Source organism: Nicotiana sylvestris, chromosome 11 (assembly GCF_000393655.2).
Source record: "Nicotiana sylvestris chromosome 11, ASM39365v2, whole genome shotgun sequence".
NCBI classification, from domain to species: Eukaryota; Viridiplantae; Streptophyta; class Magnoliopsida; order Solanales; family Solanaceae; genus Nicotiana; species Nicotiana sylvestris.
Genome location: NC_091067.1, coordinates 15,485,494 through 15,501,875, shown reverse-complemented (window position 1 = coordinate 15,501,875; position 16,382 = coordinate 15,485,494). Strand labels below are relative to the sequence as shown.

General features: G+C 37.8%; 1 protein-coding gene across 1 annotated transcript; it reads right to left on the bottom strand.

Annotated features, from left to right (window-relative positions):
• Positions 1-2,997: 2,997 nt before the first annotated feature.
• On the bottom strand, positions 2,998-5,300 carry LOC104217679 (protein RGF1 INDUCIBLE TRANSCRIPTION FACTOR 1-like). Its single transcript, XM_009767988.2, has 4 exons — positions 5,186-5,300; positions 4,469-4,714; positions 4,059-4,199; positions 2,998-3,412 (listed from the first exon to the last, which is right to left on the bottom strand). The coding sequence occupies exons 1-4, from the start codon at positions 5,186-5,188 to the stop codon at positions 3,041-3,043; spliced, it is 762 nt and encodes a 253-aa protein (XP_009766290.1). The 5' UTR covers positions 5,189-5,300; the 3' UTR covers positions 2,998-3,040.
• Between the last annotated feature and the right edge of the window lie 11,082 nt (positions 5,301-16,382).

Genomic DNA, 16,382 nt, shown 5'->3' with positions numbered 1-16,382 from the left:
TGTTTTAGTCGTTATTAGCTAGTTGTAGCTATCATTTACCATATTACTTCCTATAGCTATGTTTTCAGGTTTTTTAGAGTGTATTCGATGTATTTAAGCTACTGTATTCATAATTACAGTAGCATTTCTCGGCGTGAAACAAGGGATTACAGCTAGACAAATTATTGTATTCGACTGTTTTCACGATATGTATTTGTTAATACAGTAACGTAAATAGCGCAATTCATGGTTTATTCAGCTGTTTTTAAATGGAAAGTGAATCAATTAACACGATAGACTCCTAATATAACTCAACAAACATAATTATAAATCTGAATACATAAATTATATTAATTAAAAAAATATATGAATACATTGATGAAATATAGCGAGACAGTGAATACAATGAAAAATATGGAATACAACGAGATACATTGAAATACAATAAAAAAAAAAAGATAATGAATACAATGAAATATATAGAATACAGCGAGATATATTGAAAATACATCGAAAATATATTAACAGAATCTTCAAGTTGCTCAGTCCCAAACTCCGTCGTCTTTGTTCAAAAACAACCCTAATGTCGTCTCATCGATAGAAGATTTCGAACCTCTAGAATAAAAGAAGATTTTTCAGCAATTTCCCAAACTTTCTCCCACCACCTCCGCGACTTCGCTTCTTTTCTCTCTCCGCCATCTCCAACTCAGTCGTCAGAGCAAGTTCCGTCTTCTTCTTTTTTTTAGAATTTTTTTCTATATCTCTATTGATCAAAACTGAGTATAAAGAATATATTAACACTTGCTAAAACTTGCAGAAAACTGAACTATGTGAAAGTGTAAAACATCCGGAGTGTAAATGCCGCATAATATTTTGGGGATTACAGGATAGGGGATAAAAGAAAAAGAAAAACAAAATCTAAGAGAATCATAGTCTTCTGTTGAGAGATGGGGTAAATCAGGCTTTGTATGCAAGCTCCACGGTAGCCTGCTTCTCAATGCACACCCCAGTTCGTTTTTGCCACGGAAGAGAACGAATGCTTTGATGGGTCACTGTATTTGAAGGGATAAACAATTGGGTTTGAGCAATCTTGGAATAAAGAGGAAGAATTTGTGAAATTGGGCAGTTACGAAGAGGAAATTGAGGTTGTATTCATGGAGAAAAACTGGCGTTGAGGGTGGAGAAAAATCTAAAAGAATGAGAGAGAAAATAATACAAAGCGTATTTTATGGCTTAAGGATAGAAGTGGACCATAAATAGATATTTGACTATAAAAATCAAAAGATTTCTATGGAATATAATTTTTTAAAAGGGTATTTATTTAAAATAAATAAGGTATTAACCTTTGGTACAGGAGGTAAAAATTCCAATATTAATCAATGCTTAAAACCAATAATGATGTGTAAATTATTGATGCTTCGTCATCTACAATTCTCTTAAACAATTTTCAAAAATATTTGTATGCAAATCCAAAAGTTAATTTTTAGTTCATATTGAAGGATTTGCAAGGAAAACAGAAGTCTGAAATGCAGTATAATTTATTTAGTTCTCTTCCACCCATCTAACATTTCCATTTTTAGACAAAAGTGGCTCTGTTTACGTAAAAATTTTACACTGTCAAAGTAATCTAATCGATGATAAAAATAATTATTTTTATCAAATTATTAATTAATACTAAATATAAAGTTTTAAACTATAATTGTTTTTAGCGCGAGCTGATTGTGTAAAACAATTTACATACATAAAAGTTAAACACGATAAGATTGGAGTATAGGAATGGTTGACTGGTCAATAATAAACACAAGTGTAAACACTTAAACAACCCCTACTCACTTGCCACCATACATTTTTTACTTTTCCCTTTTATTCTTGTATTTTCATTTCTACTTTAAATATTAATTCTCTTTCTCTTAATTTTAACTTTTTCAGGGTTTTCCTCTTTTTCTTCTCTTATAGACTTATACTATGGTTTATTCGTTAGGGTCAAAGTCAAAGAAATGCTACTACAAATGAAAATTATTGTTCTCCAATTTTCAAGCTTTAGCACGAGAGGGTGACAAAGATCATACTGTGACATGACTGCTTTACATTTTTTTAATTGCTCCACCATGTTTAAACTTTTGTTAATACCAAATACTAATTGTGCTAGGTTGCAAATAAGAACCTAATTAATTGATCATTTTATAAGCTAACGATATACTCCTTCTAGTCCATTTTAATTGATTTTTTCATATATCAAAAAGGAATTAACTTTTTTTTATATTTAAAGTTGTCTTTGGAGTAAAGAGCCTTGGAGTATTTGTTATATTTCCAATAAACAAATTAAAGTTAATATGGTCAATTTTATTGTTAATTAATGCTAAAAGGTTGAATTCCTTAATATCTGTGAAAACAATCAAAAAATCAATTAAAGTGAGGCGGAGGAAGTGTTTGATTATATTTAAGTAAGCTATCATGTTTATCTAATTAAATAATTAGGTTTAAAAGAAAACACTTTTAGCTAATATCTTTTTCAGTTTCATTAATAAATTGTTGTACATGTATCATGATAGTAATTTTAACTAACCGAAAATACTCTTACAAAAATTAGAAATTAAATCATGTGAGGTAAACAAAATCAAACAGTCTAATATTTGCTTGAAAATTTAATATCATTTGAAAAGAAAAGAAAGATTTAATATTTTTGATTGAACAATCAAATATTTAAATTGGCACCTTCATGTGGTACTAGTACAACAACTTGCATGCATAGAATCAAGCTAAGATAAAAAGAATCCCTTCGAATTCCTAAACTAGCACTATTATTATGTCATGTATTTGAAAATCTCCTTGTACAAAACCACATAACCTAGAATCACGTGATGCCATTAAGACAAAACACCCCGACCAAGTAATTAATTAATCCCAAAAATTGTGTGTGTGTGTGTGAAAAAAGAGGGGGTGGTGATCATGAGCAGTGAGCCAAGGAACATATAAAAAATTCCTAGTTGAAGTGGTCAAATCAAGGAAAATAAAATATGAGAGAAATAAAGAGAAATTATGGTAGCTACTATATTAAATTCTAACATAACGGAGACCTATGAGGAATGCCTTTTCTTCTACTCATACTAGTAGCCATATCCTCATCACTACTTATGTTCTTATAATTACTATTAACTACTGTTCTTCCACATACATATAATCCACTTCTCTTCTTCCTCACAAACTCAGTGCATGGGAAAGTTGTAGTACTCATCATCATCATGTTCTCCGATCCCGACGACGAGCCGGATATCGACGAGCCCCAAGGCTCGTCGCTGTCCACGATCGTCGAATGGGCCGTGTCGTCGTCGGCCATGTCTTGAGGGATAAAGAAATCTGGGCTAAGTTGTAAAGCTGTGCATCTTCTTAGGAATGGAGAGATGTCCTTGTAGTGTTTTAGCACAAAATCCACCTGATCATCAATAAAATTCGAAATTATTGGCACTTAACTAGAGAATTATTGTCACTTAGACCAAAATTATGTTATTCTTTGATTAAACTTACATGGTCTTATATATGTTACTTCTTCCTTAAGTAATTTCAAGAAATTTTAATTAACTCTCGTTTGGCGATAGATTTTAGCTGCTTTTTTAAAAAAAAAAAAAAAAAATGAAAACACTATTTGTTCATAGAATGTGACCAGTTTTTGAAAAAAATTTAAATCTTTTTTAAAGTTTCCAAAAACTGGTTTAGGATAATTTTTGAATGAAATTTTTTTCTTCCCCTCACATAACTTCAAATTTTTTCCAAATAAAATGCATGTCCAAACACAATTTCAACTTTCAAAAATTATTTTTTAATACAACTCCAAAAATTCTTTTTTCAAATATCAACCAATTATTTATGTCCAAAAGCTAGATTGATATTTTGGAAATAGTAATAAGTGTATTTGAGAACATGAACTCAACAACTTTTTCAAGCATCAATAGAGCATTTTTTGAATCATATTTTATATGAATTGAATTATGCTAACTTAGGTGAAATAGATAAGAATTATGGTTGAAAACCAAAACAATATTCTCCATATAATAAATGTAGTAAATTCAAAGAAAAATTACCTTGCACCCTAGAGAGCAATGGACAAAGGGTTCTTGAAGGCTTCTATCACAAGAAGTACAATAATTACCAGATCCTTTGAATTGCCTATTTTGAGTTCTTTTCTTGATGAAAATCACCTTAGCACTGTTTATTGTGTATGCCTAGTTTGAATTATGAAACAAATTATCAGAAAATTCAACAATCAAGAAAATTATTAAGCAAAACTATCTTAGAATAATTAATGATTATCAAATTTCTTGTTGAACGGAAGCCTTATTGTAACGATAAAGTTATCTCCGTGTGATCTATATATCAGGGGTTCGAGCCATGAAATCAGCTACTAGGGTAGACTGGCTATATCACACTTCCTTAGGGTGCGATTCTTCCCTCTGAACCTGTGTGAACGCGAGATGCTTAATTAATTAATTACCTGGACATTTGAGCAATCTATGAGCTTCTCCAAGTCTTCAAGTCGAACAACATCATGATAAACATAACGTCGAATTTGAACTAATCTGTGGAAACGATGAGCCATCACACAATGAGGGCAAATACTTATACAGCAATCCAAACAACAAATATTCTTCTCGTTCTTCTTTGCACTCTCGTGAATTTGGCATGGGGCAAAGAATTTCTCTGTGCAGATAGCTTCCAACCATGCTGGCTTCTGAATTCCCTATAATCAACACACCATAAGACAATTGAAGAACTAACATACAATATTCTCGCGCGGTTGGTGGTTTTGAAGATATTTAAGTTCTATGTATTGACGGTCTTGAAAAATATTTTACACAATCAAGTTCAATTACGATATAATTACGCCTAAATTTTCATGATAAACATAAATTAATAACTTGGATTAACCATACTATGTTAGACTACACGTAAAAGAAATTATATTGTCAGTGTATATAACTTAAGCTGTCTAGGGAAGAATTCAATCACATGAAGAATGATGAGAAACTACTACGATGAAAAAAGGGGAAGATGGTCATTCTTTATCCCAATTCTATTAAAGGAGGAAGTAAATAATTCAAGTTTTCTACGTACTTCCGTTATAGAGGGTGCGGGCGGGGGACGGCGGGAGAGAGAAAGAGGGCAAATAAAAGAGGAATTGAAGAATGAAATAGAAGCAAAGATAGCTTACCATGATCACATAAAACAGTAATACACCTTGAGTCACAAAGTACTAAAGAAGAAGCTAAGCAATGAGAAAATGTATTGATTGGAAGAAAGAGAGGGACTATAGGGTATGGATGTTAGTGTATTTATGGAGAATCACAAGAGAGGAAAGGATATATTTATTCCTCGGGTACATACACAAAACATTTTGTCAAGAGGCTCAGTTGCAATATAAATATATATAAACTTAATATAGAGAGAAAGAGAGAATAAAATATAGAGAAAAGGGGTAATATATGAGGAGAACGTGGGCACTGTTCCCGTGTCTCCCATTGCATTTCTTCCCACATTAACTAATTTTGTCTATCTCCTTGTGTTGAGAGCTTAAACCCTAAACAAAAGGAGAGTTCTTGAAAGAGCTGCCCCACTAATTTTATTTGGAATTAAGTGTTATATATATATACACATTATTAGTTTGGTTTAACTTGTAATAGTAGGTTAAATAGTTATATCATCTTTATCAGGTTTCAATTAATTTTAATTATATAAATTTATCTTTAACTATCTTATAAATAACTTGATTATGTAAATATTTTTATACGTGTAAACTTATTGAGAATATATGATGTTGATGCTATGAGGGGCTAAGAAGAGGTAGAGGCAGGCCAAAAAAGTATTGAGGTGAGGTGATTATGCAGGATATGACGCTACTTCAGCTTACCGAGGACATGACGCTTGATAAGAAGGTGTAGGCGTCGAGAATCAAGGTAGACAGCTAGTAGATAGTCGAGAGTATTAGTGTTAGTCCCTTTTTACATGTTGTTCTTTTCATTACGATTTCTTATTATCTTGTTGTTGTTACTGCTTTGTGCTATAGTATTAGCTTTTTTTAAAATAAAAAATTAATTGTTTTTTGTGAGCTGAGAGTCTATCGGAAACAGTCTCTCTATCTTCACCCTTCCAAACCCCACTTATGGAATTACACTGCATTTGTTGTTGTTATTGTTGTTATAATGTATAAACTTAAATTATATTTTATTTGTAGTTTTTTTAATCAATTTTTACTTTGCTTTTTGATTCTCATATCTCGGTAAATTAGGTTGGAGCTAGCTAGCTAGCTTCTTGTCTCTACTAGGTAAGTCAAGAAACAAATACTAGTCCAATTTACTTGAATTTTTCTTATCTTTCCTCCCTCTTGTCTTTCCATCTCTTTTTCATTTTTGTTAATTTCTTCTTCGTTTTTTTGTATAATCCCAATTCACCAGCTGTTGCTTCAAAGTTTTCTTGACTAATACTAGGGTAAGAACTTTAACCGTCCACTGGCTGACAGTTAATTGCTGTTTATTCGCGCATACATGGTGCAATCGTGGAGGAATCACAGCCATATAACACATCTTTGGCACTAGAAATATTGTTTTTATTTAACGTCTATACACACTGAGTGAAAGAATTTTTATAACTGTTAGATCACTTAAAAAGATAATTACAAGAACCCGTTCATAAAAAATAGGGGTAAGAACTGGAAAGTAACGAGTCACCTACAATAATAAGTTAAATAGTATAAAGTATTATAACGAATTAGCCTAAATATAAGTGTATCCAACCACTTAATAAAAGTAGCAGCGAATGTACATTTCATATATAATATATTTATAAGCATATATAATTAATGAATAATTAATTCCTATATACCGGCTAACAATGAACAACGAATCTGATCGATTATTTGTGTAAAAATTTCAAAAATTAATAGCGCTTATAAGTTATGGTAGGGTGATAAGTATAATTCAACCCTTAACCAAAAATCTCATTGTCACGATCCGAATTTTCTACCCATGGGAGTCATGATGACGCCTACTAGTGAAAGCTAGGCAAGCCAACCATTTGAATTATTTACCTTTTTCCCATTTTAGTCCTTTAACATTTAATAACCAACATTAGGTAAATAGCGAAAATTTAATAAGCGAAAAACTGAAATGAAATAATTCAAGAAAGATGTCAATACCAATCCATACAAAAATTACCCAAGACTGTGTCACAATCCCATAGACTGTCTAGGAACACTACAAATAAAGGTCTGAAAGATTTATTAGAACACTGTCTTTGAAATATATAAAAGAAACAGACTAAAAGGATATAAGAAGACGCTAGGACCTGTGGACGCCTACAAGACTACCTCGGAAACTCTGACTGGACTAAAGGTAGCCACCCAAAGCTACGGTCCGTATGTTGCAGCTCCAGAATCTACACAAGTGAGTGTAGTATCCGCACAACCGACCCCATGTGATGGTAAGTGCCTAGCCTAACCTTGACGAAGTAGTGATGAGGCTAGGACCAGACTACCAAATAAACCTATGCAGTTATATCATATACAACGGAAAATAAAAGCATGAATGTATAGTTAAGGGTGGGAGGGGGAAACATCCTGCGGGGGAAACATCAGATATAACAGAAGAACAACAGATAATTATAAGGAACACCATAACTCAACTATCAACGAGAATCAGAAATCAAACAAGTGTACGACATCACCATTCGTGCTTTTACTCTCGTCCTCACCATAAGAATCAATATAATCTACATGGCATCACCCTTCGTGCTTTTATATAATCGACATGGAATGGTACATCGTGCGACACGGCATCACCCTTCGTGCTTTTACACTCTTCCTCACAAAATCATACACGGCATCACCCTTTGTGCTTTAACACTCTCTCACCAAAATAATACATGGCATCACCCTTCATGCTTTAACACTCTTCCTCACCCAAACAACATTCACAAGAAATAAGGGCAAGGAAATAAGAAAAATCATAATAAAATCTCGGCAAGGGAAACAATGTCCAAACAATAACATCTCGGCAAGGGAGACAATATCATGATCCTTTCTTTTCTTTCCTTTTTCACATTTTCTTCACAACTTAATTCGCAACTTGAGCCAAAGCTCTATAATGTTCTACAATCCAATTCTTAACTTGACCTAATGCTCTACAGAGTTCAACAATTCAATTCTCAACTTGAGCCAACGCTCTACAATGTTCAATTAACAATAATACTTTCACAAGTCATATTCCTCAATAGAAATCATCATACAGAGCATGAACAACACGAAACAGAGTCACATTAATCATAGTATAAGACTCACGGGCACGCTTGACACCAATGTATAGATACTCGTCACCATGCCTATATATCGTACTTAACAATTAGCACATAGCACATAAGACTCAACTCCTAATCCATCAAGCTAAGGTTAGACCAAACACTTACCTCGATGCCACGAACACAATTCAAGTCTCAACTATCCCTTTACCTCTTGATTCCACCACCAATAAGCTCGTATCTAGCCACAAGTTACTTAATTATATCAATAAATGCTAAATGGATCAATTCTAATGCATAAAATAGGTTTTCTAAAGTTTTTCCCTAAAAAGTCAAAAATTGCCCCCAGGCCCACATGGTCAAAACCCGAGGTTCAAACCAAAACCCGATTACCCATTCCCCCACGAACCTAAATATATAATTTGTTTTGAAATCGGACCTCAAATAGGTCCAAATCTCCAAATTTTGAAAAACCTAGGTTCTACCAAAACAACCAATTTCCCTCATGAAAATAATTGATTTTGAGTTGAAATCATGTGAAAAGATGTTATAGATTGAAAACGAGTTAGAAATGACTTACAATCGATTTGGAAGAGAAGTTATCTTTGGAAAATCGCCCAAGAGAGTTTATGTTTTGAAAAATAGTTGAAATGCGTGTAAGTTATGAATTTGCAGATCTTGGATGTCGCATTTGTGACCGGTGTTCGTAATTGCGAACCCTTCAGAAGACTGCCACCTTCGCATTTGCAAACAGGGATTCGTATTTGCGAATCGTGAGGAATCCAGTCCTCTTTGCATTTGCGATACTGCCTTCGCAATTGCGACCAAGGCAGCCCAGGCCACTATTCGCATTTGCGACACATTGACACATCAACAAATTCTTAAGTGCAAATTTCACTCCATGGCCTATCCAAAACTCACCCGAGCCCTCGTGGCTCCAAACTAAACATGCGCACAAACCTACGAATATCATACGGACTTGCTCGTGCAATCAAATTATGAAAATAACATGTAAAACTATGAATTAAACCCCAAAGCTCATCTTTTTCATCAAGAACACTTAAAGTTCATAACTCTTCAACCGGAAGTCCAAATCACGTCAAATAAACTCTATTTTTCACAAAATTTCACAGGCTTGACTTAAATTACATATAAGACCTGTACCGGGCTCCAGACCAAAATACAGTCCTGATACCATCAAATTCCAACATTTTTCATTTCCAAAAACTCATATTTATTTTAGAAAATAATTTTATATAAAAATTCATTTTTCGGGCTTGGGACCTCGAAATTTGATTCTGGGCATACACCTAAGTCCCATATTTTCCTACGGACCCTCCGGGACCGTCAAATCATGGGTCCGGTCCGTTTACCAAAAATATTGACCGAAGTCAACCTAAATTTATTTTAAAGGAAAAATTATCATTTTTCACAGATTTTCACATAATGACTTTCCGGATATGCGCCCACAAATTGAAGTGAGATAGAAAAAGGTTTTTAAGGCCTCAGAACACTGAAACTAAAATAAGTTATGATCTTTTGGGTCATCACATTCTCCTCCTCTAAAACAACCGTTCGTCCTCCAACGGACATAAGAAGGAAGTACCTGAGTCGAGGAAAAAATGGGGATAACGGCTCCGCATATCAGACTCGGACTCCCAGGTCGATGCCTCAACAGGCTGACCTCTCCACTAAACACGAACAGAAGAGATACTCTTCGATCTTAACTGACGAACCTGCCGGTCTAGAATAGCTACCGACTCCTTCTCATAGGACAAATCCTTGTCCAACTGGACTGTGCTGAAATCTAACACGTGGGATGGATCGTCATGATACTTCCGAAGCATGGACATATGAAATACTGGATGCACGTCTGATAAGCTCGGCGGCAACGCAAGTCTGTAAGCCACCTCTCCCACTCGATCAAGAATCTCAAACGGGCCAATGAACCTAGGGCTAAGCTTGCCCTTCTTTCCAAATCTCATCACGCCCTTCATAAGCGACACCCGCAGCAATACCCGTTCACTGACCATGAATGCCAAATCACGAACCTTACGGTCGGCATAACTCTTTTACCTGGACCGAGCTATACGAAGCCTATCCTGAATGATCCTGACCTTGTCCAAGGCATCCTGTACTAGATCAGTACCCAACAACAGAGCATCTCCTAGCTCGAACCATCCAACTGGCGACCGACACCGCCTACCATGTAAAGCCTCATAAAGAGCTATCTGGATAATCGACTGGTAGTTGTTGTTGTAGGCAAACTTTGCTAAAGGCAAAAACTGATCCCACGAGCCTTTAAAGTCAATAACACAAGCTCGGAGCATATCCTCCAAAATCTAAAGAGTACGCTCGGACTGTCCGTCCGTCTGAGGATGAAATGTTATGCTCAACTCGACATGTGTGCCTAACTCTCGCTGAATTGCCCTCCAGAAACGTGAGGTAAACTACGTACCTTGGTCCGATATGATAGACACGGGCACGCCATGAAGATGAACAATCTCCCGAATATAGATCTCACCTAACTTCTCGGAAGAATAAGATACTGCCACAAGAATGAAATGCGATGACTTGGTCAGCCTATCAACAATAACCCATATTGCGTCAAACTTCCTTGGAGTCTGTGGAAGTCCAATAACGAAATCCATAGTGATCCACTCCCACTTTCACTCAGGAATCTCGATCTTCTGAAACAAACCACCAGGTCTCTGATGCTCATACTTTACCTGCTGACAATTCAAACACTGAGCCACATATGCAACAATATCCTTCTACATCCTTCTCCACTAATAATGTTGTCGCAAATCCTGATACATTTTTGCAGCGCCCAGATGGATAGAGTACCATGAACTATGGGCCTCCTCTAAAATCAACTCTCAAAGTCCATCCACATTAGGCACACAGACTCGACCCTGTAGCCTCAAAACTCCATCATCTCCTAATGTAACCTACTTGGCACCTCCGTGTTGCACCATGTCCCTAAGGACACACAAATGAGGATCATCATACTGCCAATCTCGGATACAATCCAATAAAGAAGAATGAGCGACTGTGCAAGCTAATACCCCGCTGGGCTCAGAAACATCCAACCTCACGAACTGATTGGCCAAAGCCTGAACATCCAAAGCAAGCGGTCTCTTACCGACCGGAATATATGCAAGACTGCCCATACTGGCTGACTTCCTACTCAAAGCATCGGCCACCACATTGGCCTTTCCAGGATGATATAAGATAGTAATATCATAGTCCTTTAATAGCTCCAACCACCTTCTCTGCCTCAAATTTATCTCCTTCTGCTTGAACAAGTACTGCAGACACTTGTGATCCGTGAACACCTTACATGACATGCCATATAGATAATGCCTCCAAATCTTCAACGCATGAACAATGGCTGCTCTCCAAATCATGAACTGGATAATTCTTCTCATGAATCTTCAACTGACGCGAAGCATAAGCAATGACCTTGCCATACTGCATCAACACCACACCAAGCCCAATACGAGATGCATCACAATAAACTGTATATGACCCTGAACCTATAGGCAAAGCCAACACTAGTACCGTAGTCAAAGCTTTCTTGAGCTTTTAAAAGCTCGCCTCACACTTGTCTGACCACCAAAACTGGGCACCCTTCTGGGTCAACCTGATTATTGGGGCTGCAATAGATGAAAACCCATCCACAAATCGACGATAATAGACTGTCAATCCCAAGAAACTTTGAATATCTGTAGTTGATGCTGGTCTAAGCCGGTTCTTGACTGCCTCTATCTTTTTCGGATCTACCTGAATGCCCTCTATTGATACAACATGACCCAAGAATGCAACTGAACTCAACCAAAACTCACACTTCGAAAACTTGGCATACAACTGACTGTCTCTCAAAGTCTGAAGAACCAGTCTAAGATGCTGCTCGTGCTCCTCCCGACTGTGGGAATAGATCAAAATATCATCAATGAAGACTATCACGAACAAATCCAAGTAAGGTTTGAACACTCGATTCATCAAATCCATAAAAGTTGTTGGGGTATTTTTCAACCCGAATGACATTACTAAGAACTCATAATGCTTGTACCGAGTGCGGAAAGTTGTCTTAGGGACATCAGATGCCCTAATCCTCAACTGATGGTAGCCAGATCTTAAGTCAATCTTCGAAAATACCTTGGCACCCTGAAGCTGATCAAACAAATCATAAATCCTCGGCAACAGATACTTATTCTTGATTTTAACCTTGTTCAACTACCGGTAATCTATACACATCCTCATCGATACGTCCTTCTTCTTGACAAACAACACCGGCACACCCTCAAGGCGAGACACTAGGTCTAATGAAGCCTTTATCAAGCAAGTCTTGCAACTGCTCCTTCAAATCCTTCAACTCAGGTAGGGCCATACGATACGGTGGGATAGAAATAGGCTGCGTGCCTGGAGCCAAATCAATGTAGAAGTCAATATCCCTATTGAGTGGCATATCCGACAGGTCTAAAGGAAATACCTCAGGAAACTCACGAACAACAGGCACAAAATTAATAGAAGGAACCTCGGCACTAGAATCACGAACATACGCCAAATAGGCCAAACACCCCGTGTTGACCATATGTCGAGCCTTCATATATGAGATAACACTACGGGTAGAATGACCAGGAGTCCCTCTCCACTCTAAACGTGGTAAACCCTGCAAGGCTAATGTCACAGTCTTGGCATGACAATCCAAGATAGCATGGTAAGGTGATAACCAATCCATCCCCAATATGACATCAAAATCAACCATGTCCAAAAGTAACAATCTACACGAGTCTCAAGACCCCCAATCACAACTATACATGAATGATAGACACGATTTACCATAATAGAATCACCCACCGTGTAGACACATATATAGGAGCACTCAAAGAATCACTAGGCATGACCAAATACGGTGCAAAATAAGATGACACATAGGAGTACGTAGATCCTAGATCAAATAAAACTGAAGAATCTCTGCTACCAACTAGAACAATACCTGTGATAACTGCATCGGAAGCCTCAGCCTCAAGCTTGGCTGGAAGAGCTTAACATCGGGGTTGGGCCCCACCACCCTGAACGATATCTCTAGGACGGCCTGCTGCTGGCTGGCCTCCACCTCTAGCAGCTTGACCTCCACCTCTAATGCCTCTACCTCCACCTCTAGTTGGCTGAGCGGGCTGTGGAACACTCGGTGCCTGAACCATGACACGTGAACCTTGTTGCTGAGAGCTGCTCGATGTTCGAGGGCAAAATCTAGCAATATGGCCCATATCACCACAAGTATAACAAGCCCTCGGCTGCTGACCCTGACGACCTGAATGACCACCCCAAAAACTCTGGAGTGGCGGTGCACTGATAGGAGCTGGTGGTGCACTATAGGACTGCTGATCAGAATACTGCCTATGAGAACTACGACCACTTGAAGCACCATGAGAAACCTGAAGTGCTGACTGAAAAGGCTTAGGAGGATGGCCTCTACCATACGAATCCCTGCCTCCAAACAAGGTGCCACTGAATATGCCTGAATGACGAGGCCTCTTGACAGACCTCTGACCACCTCCCTGTGATAGAACCATCTCAACCCTCCGGGCCACATTGGCCGCATCTTGAAAGGAAATCTCACTCCCCATCTCCTTAACCATCTGAAGTCGAATAGGTTGAATAAGTACCTCAATGAACCCCTTCACCCTCTCTCTCTCGGTGGGAAGTATGATAAGAGCATGATGGGTCAAGTCGGTGAACCTAGTTTTGTACTGAGTGACATTCATAGAACCCTGCTAGAGACGCTCAAACTGCCTCCGATAGATCTCTCTCTGAGTGATAGGGAGAAACTTCTCCAGAAATAGCTAAGTAAACTGCTCCCAAGTCAAAGCTGGTGATCTGGCTTGTCTAGCCAAACAATAATCTCTCCACCAAGTCTTGGTGGATCCAGACAAGCGAAAAGTAGCAAAGCGACCCCATTGGTCTCCACTATCCCCATGTTCCTGAGAACCTCATGACAACTTTCTAGATAATCATGGGGATCATCAGAAGATGCACTGCTGAAAGTGGGAGTGAAGAGCTTGGTGAATCTGTCCAATCTCCACAAAGCATCTGCAGACATAGCTACTCCATCACCGGTCTGAGCTACCACACCCGTCTCCTCCTCCAACTTGAGAGACGACTGGTGCTACAGGAAGCAAGCCTGCCTAGGTGACACTCTCCATAAGGCCCACTAGACGGACCAGAGCATCCTGAAGTACTGAGGTAGCAATGAACCCATTTGGGACTTGAGCTGGGCCCAGCGGAACTGCCTGGGCCGGGACCTCATAGTCAAATTCAACCTGAGGCTCCGCCGCTGGTGCTGCTGCTCGGGGATGAGCTCTGCCTCTACCTCGTCCTCTAGAACGGCCTCGACCTTGTTCTCTACCCCTCGTGGGAGAAGTTGCTGGGGGCTCGAGCTGCTGATCAGTGGATGAGGAAGCGCATGTCCTCGCCATCTGCGAAAGAACAGAGTAGAAATTCAATTAGCATTGAGAAACCAAACTGTATGACAGGAAAGAATAGATGTGAAGTTTTTCCTGACTCTGTAGCCTCTGGGGATAAATATAGACGTCTCGGTACTGATCCCTCAGACTCTACTAAGCTTGTCTTGAATTGTGAGACCTAAGTAACCTAGAGCTCTGATACCTACTTGTCACGACCCGAATTTCCCACCCTCGGGAGTCGTGATGGTACCTACTGGTGAAAGCTAGGCAAGCCAACCATTTGAATTATTTACCTTTTTCCCATTTTAGTCCTTTAACAGTTAATAACCAATATTAGGTAAACATCGGAAATTTAATAAGTGAAAAACTGAAATGAAATAATTTAAGAAAGATGTCAATACCAATCCATACAAAAACTACCCAAGACTAGTGTCACAATCCCACAGACTGTCTAGGAACACTAAAAATAAAGGTCCGAAAGATTTATTACAACACTTTCTCTGAAATATATAAAAGAAACAGACTAAAAGGATAGGAGAAGATGTCAAGGCATGTGGACGCCTATAGTAATACCTCAGAATCTCCGACTGGACTGAAGGCAGCCACCCAAAGCTATGGTCAATATGCTGCAGCTCCGAGATCTGCATACAGTGCAGAGTGTAGTATCAGCACAACCGACCCCATGTGCTGGTAAGTGCCTAGCCTAACCTCGGCGAAGTAGTAACGAGGCTAGGACCAGACAACCAAATAAACCTGTGTAGTTATATCATATACAGTGGAAAATAAAAGCAGGAATGTACAGTTAAGGATGGGAGGGGGAAACATGCTACTGGGGAAATCAATTATCAACGATTTCCTGTGTAATTATAAGGAACACCATACTCAATTATCAACGAGAATCAGAAATCAAACAAGTGCACGACATCACTCTTCGTGCTTTTACTCTCGTCCTCACCATAAGAATAAATATAATCTGCACAACATCACCCTTCGTGCTTTAACACTCTTCCTCACCCAAACAACATTCACAAGCAATAAGGGCAAGGAAATAAGAAAAATCATAATAAAATCCCGACAAGGGAAATAATATCCAAACAATAACATCCCGGCAAGGGAAATAACATTAAAACAATAACATCCCGGCAAGGGAGACAATATCATGATCCTCTCTTTTCTTTCCTTTTTCATATTTTCTTCACAACTCAATTCCCAACTTGAGCCAATTCTCTACAGTGTTCAACAATTCAATTATCAACTTGAGCCAACGTTCTACTATGTTCAATTAACAATAATACTTCCACAAGTCATATTCCTCAATAGAAATCATCATACAGAGCATGAACAACATGAAACAGAGTCATTATAAGACTCACGAGCATGCTTGACACCAATGTATAGATACTCGTCACCATGCCTATACATCGTACTTAACAATTAGCACATAACACACAACACTCAACTCCTAATCCCTCAAGCTAAGGTTAGACCAAACATTTATCTCAATGCCACGAACACAATTCAAGTCTCAACTATCGCTTTACCTCTTGATTTTACCACCAATTCGCTCCTATCTAACCACAAGTTACTTAATTATATCAATAAATGCTAAATGAATCAATTCTAATGCATGAAAATAGATTTTCTAAA

Excerpts from the sequence above, each read along its gene's own strand:
- LOC104217679 (XM_009767988.2), bottom strand. Across the intron at positions 4,200-4,468 it reads TAGATTGCTCAAATGTCCAG|GCATACACAATAAACAGTGC; the intron begins GTAATTAATTAA and ends AATTCAAACTAG. Across the intron at positions 3,413-4,058 it reads ATTGCTCTCTAGGGTGCAAG|GTGGATTTTGTGCTAAAACA; the intron begins GTAATTTTTCTT and ends ATTGATGATCAG.